Source organism: Microtus ochrogaster, unplaced genomic scaffold (assembly GCF_000317375.1).
Source record: "Microtus ochrogaster isolate Prairie Vole_2 unplaced genomic scaffold, MicOch1.0 UNK81, whole genome shotgun sequence".
Lineage (NCBI taxonomy): Eukaryota > Metazoa > Chordata > Mammalia > Rodentia > Cricetidae > Microtus > Microtus ochrogaster.
Window position 1 is genome coordinate 946998 of NW_004949179.1, and position 7740 is coordinate 954737.

General features: G+C 51.2%; 1 protein-coding gene across 3 annotated transcripts in view; it reads right to left on the reverse strand.

Annotated features, from left to right (window-relative positions):
* Nucleotides 1-7520, reverse strand: part of Kxd1 (KxDL motif containing 1) — a 10468-nt gene extending 2948 nt beyond the window's left edge. For 2 of the 3 annotated variants that reach the window (XM_005370564.2, XM_013354945.2), the window contains exons 1-3: nucleotides 7449-7520; nucleotides 3039-3163; nucleotides 1140-1292 (exon numbers count right to left, since the gene is read on the reverse strand). In XM_005370564.2, coding sequence (XP_005370621.1) covers nucleotides 1140-1292; nucleotides 3039-3139 — 254 coding nt within the window. In that variant the 5' untranslated portion in view covers nucleotides 3140-3163; nucleotides 7449-7520. Of the gene's footprint in view, nucleotides 1-1139; nucleotides 1293-3038; nucleotides 3164-7190; nucleotides 7391-7448 lie in introns of those variants that run through there. The other variant, XM_026777772.1, reaches the window with a different exon arrangement.
* Nucleotides 7521-7740: the final 220 nt, after the last annotated feature.

The following is a 7740-nucleotide window of genomic DNA, read 5'->3' on the forward strand; positions in this document are numbered from 1 at the left end:
GAACTAGCTCTTGTAGACCAGGCTGGTCTCGAACTCACAAAGATCCGCCTGCCTCTGCCTCCCAAGTGCTGGGATTAAAGGCGCGCGCCACCACCACCCAGCTTGCACACACACCTTTAATCCCAGCACTCCGAGGCAGAGGCAGGTAGATCTCTGCGAGTTCAAGGACAGCCTGGCCAAGAGTGAATTCCAAGACAGCCAGAGCTATATAGTGAGACCTTGCCTCAAAAGCAAAACAAAAATAACAAAGAATATTGATAAAAAGAATTAAAGCCAGGCATGGTGGTGCACGCCTTTAATCCCAGCACTCGAGGCAGGATCTGAGTTCCATGCCAGTCTGGTCTACAGAGGGAGTCCTAGGATTTGAAGACAGATCCAGAACACCTAGAGCTCAACTGTAAGTAGAGCTCATTTGTCCCCTTGGATCTCACGAGGCTCCCCAGGCCAGAGGCTACATGTATGCTCTAGCTGCCCTGTCACCTGCTCTGATGGCTGAGGCTGTCAGGTACTCTTGTCTTATCCTGATCCAGGAGCCTGTACCATTGTGAGAAGCAGCAAACTGAACCCTGACTGGTCTCTATCTAGGACCCGGGGCCTCTGCTCTGACGGTGTCTCAGCTGGCCAGAAGGCCTTCGGCACCAGGAGGCCTAGCCTAGCTACCCAATTGTCACCCTCCTGCCTTATAGCTCCCTCAGAGATCAGAACCGCCTTGTAAAAACATCCAGAATATCCAGGGCTGGAGAGGGCAGAGTGCAGGGTCCTAGTGGGGAGAAGGAGGGAAAAGGAGGGGAGGGTCTTAAAAAGAGGGACCCAGACATGGGCTCTGGAGAAGAGAGAATCATACAGGAAATGAAGAGGTGCAGAAGGGAGGGGCATTAGGGAAGGTAAGGTGCTTCAGACAGCGAGAAGGGACCTTGGAGAGGAAGGGACTGAGGGTGCAGAGGCTGGCTGAGTCCCTGGGACAGGGTCTTGGCAATGGGGGAGCTTCAGAGTGGAGGAGCAGGGGACCTGCAGAGCTAGATAACAGACCAAGGAAGGGGCCAATACTGTGGGGGTCCAGATAAAGGTTTGGAGAAGACAGGGCATGTTCTCAGGATGAGAAGGGCCACAGGGGAGCTCGGGTGGGGGAGCGGGATCACCTGATCCTTCGGAAGATGCTGTCCAGGTCCCGTTTCATGTCCACCAAGGTGCGAGTATGGTGCATGAAGCGCTCGCTCATCTGCTGCAGCCGCACACTGGACAGATTGTTGAAGTTCAGAAGCATCTCATTGGTTTTCTCGAAGCGGTCCAGCCTGGGGGGAGAGGGTCAGAACCCCTGCATCAGGCCTAGGAGCACCGTGAGTCACAGCCCCTGCATTCAGTTACAGAGCCATAGCCTGAAGATTTCTGTTGGCTGTACCAGTCACCGAACTCCTACTCACCCTTGAAAACCCATTCAAAGGTACCCTTCTGCTGCAGCCTGAGTCTTCCATGGAGTTTTTCTGTGCCTGAGTTTCTTTTGACAGGTTCCTGCTACACAGCCTGGCCAGTGGCCCATTCCATGTCCTTGTGTTTGTTTTTGAGACAGGGTTGCTCTGTGTAGCCCTGGCTGACCTGGAACTCACTCTGTAGTCCACGCTGGCCATAGAGCTGCCTGCGTGTCTCACAAATGCTGGGATTCCAGGCATGTGCCACTGTATCCAGACACAGGCTGACATGTTCGTTATTTACTTACTCATTTACTGACTTATTATTTTTGGCTGAGATTTTATTTTTCCCTGAGATAGGGTTTCTCTGTGTAACAGCCCTAGTTGACCTGGAACTCACTCTGTAGACCAACCTGGCCTTGAACGCACAGTGATCCACCTGTCACTGCTTCCTGAGTGCTGGGACTAAAGGCGTGCACCACCACCACCTGGCTTGGCTGACATTCTTTTAAATTTTGGGCTTTTTGTTTGTTTTGGATTTGAGACACAGTAGCCTTGGCTGGCCTGGAACTTACAGAGTGCAGGGGCTAAAGGTGTGCGCCCTCATGCCAGACCCACAACTAGTTTGATCATGTACACAGGTGTTTTGCCTCTGTGCATAATGTGGATGCAGGGCCTGTGGAGGTCAAGAGGGTTCAAGTGTCCAGGAACTTGAATTAAAGTTGTGAGCTGCTGGGAACAAAACCTTGGCCCTCCTTAAGAGTAGCCAGTGTGAGACAGACACCTCTAATCCCAGCACTGGGGAGGCAGAGGCAGGTTGATCTCTGTGAGTTCAAGGCCACCCTAGCCTACAAAGTAAGTTCCACGAAGGGAGAAAAAAAAAAAAAGAGTAGCCAGTGCTAGCTGGTTGGTGGTGCACACCTTTAATCCCAGCACTGGGGAGGCAGGTGGGTCTCTGTGAGTCTGAGGCTAGCCTGGTCTACATAGTGAGTTCCAGGACTACAAGGGCTACATATTGAGACCCTGTCTCAAAAAATAAGTAAATAATATGAGGTGGAGAGCCCCAAAGGAAAACAGTAGCCAACAGCCTCTGGCCTCTGCTGGGAGGGCTGTCCACTATGAACCTGAGGCCTCCGCATGCTTGGCAGACCGAGCAGGCAAGTCACACTCAGTCCCATACCTGCCTTTCACCCCAAGCCCAGTTGCAATCAGGGTGAGCTTGTCCCAGTGAGGGACTTTGCGCACGAGACTGGGCTCCAGGTCCTGCGCCGGTTGTTGGTAGCACATGACTTTAACCCCAGCACTTGGGAGACAGAGGCAGGCGGATCTCAGTGAGTTTGAGGCCACCTTGGTCTACAAAGCGAGTTCCAAGACAGTCAGGACTGTTACACAGAGAAACCCTGTCTCGGAAAACAGAAAACAAAAAGAAGCTCTTTGCACTCCTCCGGCCTGGGGACAGGAGCCCTTGACCACGGTCCAACAATGCACACCTGCAGGCCTGCCCCGGTACCAAGGCCTGATTTTTCAGGTCAGGATGGAACTGGCTCTGGGGCCAGGAGCTCATTTTCTTTAATTTATCACAACTGTTTGCTGGGGGTGGGGTCCCTTCCCATACCGCCACAGCCTGCTCACATGTTCTTCTGTGCCAGGATGATGGCATTGACATCATCAGTGTTCACCATGCTGAGGAAGCGTCCACAGAAGACTCTCGAGGCCGAGTCTGGGGGGTCCATCTCTTTCTCCTCCGCCTCCGATGCCTGAAATGATCAGAACAGGATGTGAAGTCTGCACTAGGGCTGGTGAGGATATCATGAGCCCATCATGGCCCTAAGAGCTACTTAGGTTGGAACTTGGGGTGTTTGGGTCCATAACAGAGATTCATCCCTAAGAAACAGGTAAGCCATCTACCAGGCAGTGGTGGTACACACCTTTAATCCCAGCACTCAGGAGGCAGAGGCAGGTGGATCTCTGTGAGTTTGAGGCCAGCCTGGTCTACAGAGTGAGTTCCAAGACAGGTTCCATAGCTACCGGAAAACCCTGTCTCAAAAAATAAAAAGAAAAACAGGTAAGCCAGAAGAGCTGAACATGCCTGTGATTCCAACATTCAGGAAGCTGAGGCAGGAGGATGGAGAGTTATAAGATACCCAGGGTTAAAGAGTGAGACCATCATTCTCCACAGCTCATTCTGCCCCAAAACTCTGACCTTTTCACGGGACAAGTGGGCAATACCCCTGTCCTCACTAGACTTTGCAAAGCGTCAACCCACCTCCCGCCAAATTTGCTCCTATTTGCTCAGGTTAGGGTTTTGTATCTGGTGTTTGTGGGCCATGCAAGGGTGCCATAGTGCTTACATGATGGTAGGGTACAGACTGCAGGTACCTCTTCTCCCCCAGACAGAGAGGATGGGGATGGCAGAACTCAGTTCCACTTCCAGTACAGCGAGTGTCCTGAGCCATCTCTTCAGTCTTTCAGTGGCTAGGCCAGCTAGCTTACACGCTTATCTGCTTCCCATTTTGTGTTCAATCAGAGGATTGAACCTGGGTCCATAAATATATTATCACATCAAGTACACCCCCTTCAAGACAGGGTCTCGGGCTGGAGAGATGGCTCAGAGGTTAAGAGCATTCATTGCCTGCTCTTCCAAAGGTCCTGAGTTCAATTCCCAGAAACCACATGGTGGCTCACAACCATCTGTAATGGAGTCTGGTGCCCCTTCTGGCCTGCAGGCTTACACACAGACAGAATATTGTATATATAATAAAAAATAAAAAAAGACAGGGTCTTACTATGTAGCCCTGGGTGTCCTGGAATGCCCTATGTAGATCAGGGTGTCAGTAAACTCACAGAGATCTGCTTGCCTCTGCCTCCTGAGTGTTGGGGTCAAGACTGCTTGCCACTACACCCTTCTTGTGTTTCTGAGTCCGTGGTGGCTTAAGACTTGTAAACAACTGAAGACAAGCTTGAATTCCTGATCTCTTGAGCTCCAGGTGACTCACACCTGGAAGCAGAGGCAGGTGGATCTCTTGAGCTCCAGGTGACTCACACCTGGAAGCAGAGGCAGGTGGATCTCTTGAGCTCCAGGTAACTCACACCTGTCATCTCAGCACTTAGGAGAAGGCCGCAGGAGGATTACTTCATGCTCTAGGCCACCCTAGTCAACAGCCCAGTGAGTTCCAAGCCAGCCTGGGCTACTCTGTGGGACTTGTCCTCAAAAATGAAACACAATATTCAGCTTTAAAGCTAGCTACATTTTTATCAGCAACTTACAGCTAAGCATTCTAAGCACAAGCGGTCTGCTGGCCTGGCACCTGGCTGGCTGTGGCTCTTAGCATCTGGCAGGCAGGTGATCACCTCTGCAGTGCCCCAGTGAGCAGACCAACAGAGGGAGTCACCGCACCAACCCTTCTCTGGTGTTCAGGAAACCCTAGGATCCTCACAAGACCTCGTTGAGAGAGGCCAACACAGCACTAGGCAAAATTCACACACGGGAGCTGAAGAGGTCAAGCCCCATCCCAGCTACATGGACGAGTCACAAGGGGCTGTAAATGAGTAGGTCAGCTTGGAGACGCCGTCTCAAACAATGATGGGAGGCAGCCAGGCACAGTGGCAGACAGCTGCAGGGGGAGCAGGAATGGTGGGGAGGAGGTTAGAGTATGTAAAGCACTTTGCACGGGGAGTTGATGACTTGCTGTGAGGTCGCCAGACACTGGTGGGTATCCATCTGCAACTGTGGGGAGACAGGAGGCAGAGACAAAGCAGCTGGAAGCCCCAAGGCCAGTTAGCCTGGCACACAGAAAGGTGAATAAGAGATGCTGTCTCAAATACAATAGAAAGCAAGCAGTGTGGTGCCTAATGATGTTCTCTGACCTCCACCAGAAACAAAATATACAGATTTAAGCCAGGCACAGTAGCAGAGGCAGGGAGATCTCTGAGTTTGAGGATAGCCTGGTCTACAGAGAGTTCCAGGACAGCCAGGGCTACACAGAGAAACCTGGTTTCAGGGAAAAAAGAAAAAGAAGAAACTAGCTATGGGCAGGGCATGGCCTCTGCTATTCACCCAAGTTGGACTACGACAGATAGGTGGTGGTAGACCCCAACACACGGCGAAAAGAGTAAAGGCAGAAGGATTCAACCTTCAACACCAACCAGGACTTCATAGATCTTCCCAGGCACACTGGGCAATCGAGAAGACCCTGTTTCTAGTGGAACATGGCCTGTGACATGGCTCAGTGACTAAAAGGTACTTGCCATCAAGCCAGAGGGTTCCAGTTCAAGTCCTGGGACACATGGTAGGAAACCCAACTCCTGCAAGTTGTCTCCTGACTTCCAGGCATGAAGGTGCATGCCCCTCCCCATAAAGAGGATATATATATCATACACATATATACATACATATTATATATACATACATACATGTACACGTATTGTTTTTTGTTTTTCAAGACAGGATTTCTCTGTGGTTTTGAAGCTTGTCCTGGAACTAGCTCTTGTAGACCAGGCTAACCTTGACCTGCCAGAGATCCGCCTGCCTCTGCCTTGCCAGTGCTGGAATTAAAGGCGTGTGCCACCACAGCCTGGCATATGTACATATTTCAAAAAAAGAAGAAAAAGACTTGTGGTTAAAGGGTGGAGTCAGACAAGTTAATGGCATCTTTCAGATGCAGAATTTTGATTCGAGATTTTGTTTTAAATTATTAGTCTTGGCCAGGCGGTGGTGGCGCATGCCTTTGATCCCAGCACTCGGGAGGCAGAGGCAGGCGGATCTCTGTGAGTTTGAGACCAGCCTGGTCTACAGAGCGAGTTCCAGGACAGGCTCCAAAGCTACAGAGAAACCCTGTCTCGAAAAACCAAAAAAAAAAAAAAAAATTATTAGTCTTGGGCTGGAGCTGAAATGGTGGCACACAGAGGGCCAGCTTTGGCTATACATATTGAGATCTAGGTCACCCTAGAGATGTACGAAACCCTATCTTAAAACACAGGCCTCGAGCTGGAGAGATGGCTCAGCATTAAAAGCACTGGCTGCTCTTCTGGAGGTCCCGAGTTCAACTTCCAGCAACCATATGGTAGCTCACAACCAACTGAATTGAGATGTGGTGCCCTTTTCTGGCCTGTTGGCAGACATACAGGCAAAGCACTGCATACATAATAACTTAAAAAAACCAAAAACACCACAGGCCTGGTGTGACAGCTCATGTTTGTCACCCTAGCACTCAAGTGGCTAAAGGATTGTTGTAAATTCAAGGCTAATATGGGCTACACAGTGAGCTCCACACCAGCTTGGGATACTTAAGACTGCCTCAAAAAATAAGACAGGTGTGGAAAGGCCTGTGTTTGGCGGTAAGGAAGGCAAAAGCTCAAAGTTGCTTTTTGAGTTCCAGGCCAGCATGGGACAAATGAGTCCCTGACATAAAGCAAGACAACACGGCCAGGCGTGGCAACTCAATGTTTTTAAGTCCCAGCACTCTCGAGAGGCGCACTTTATCGGGCTGAAGGCCAATCTGGGTTACTATCTTAAAAAAACTAATGACGTCCCCTAACACTTGGGTGGCTGAAACAGGATTACCAGGAATTGGAAGCTGGTTTGAACTATTATCTCAAAACATTAGCTTTCCCCCAGGAATGCAAGGCTGACTGCAAGGGCTCTGCGCTTCAAGGTCACAAACAAGGAGCACAAGGCGCCCTAGCGCCCTAGTCCTAACCGAACTCGACTCGGCAAACCAAACTCGAAGGGGGAAAAAAACAAAGACAAAAAACCAAACCGGATAAGGTGACACTCAAACATACATTGAAGCCCCGCCCCTCCAAGAGGGGAAACTGAGGCACGCACGGACGCCGAGCCGCTCAGGACCCGGGCTGCGCACGGTCACACAGCCTGGTTCCCATCCGGATCCGGCCGTGCCGCCGCTGCGCAGTCAAGGAAACTGAGGCCGGCTCGGCCGCAGAGTTACAGTAGCCGTCCTTTGCCGCTGCGGCACAGCCCGCGGTCTCCCGCCGCCCCGCAATCCCGCCCCTAGCCCGCCCCGGCGTCGCCGGCCTCGGCACCTGCACATCTGGAGGCCTGGCTCGCGCTTCCGGGATGGGCGCCGCGTTACGTCACTACGCAACGTCCTCCGCGCCTTCCGTCAAGGCGCCGATGAGAGTGCGTAACCCCGAAGCAGGAAGGGGTGGGACCACTCGGTAAGAGGCGCTTACCAGAACGTCAAAAGAGTAACCAATCACAGAATGATTTATGTGCACGCGCAGTATTCGGAACTTGGTTTCCTAAGCCTTCTGGATGTGGGGAGTTAATTTTTTTTATTTTTTTTTTAATTTTATTTATTTGTTAAGGATTTCT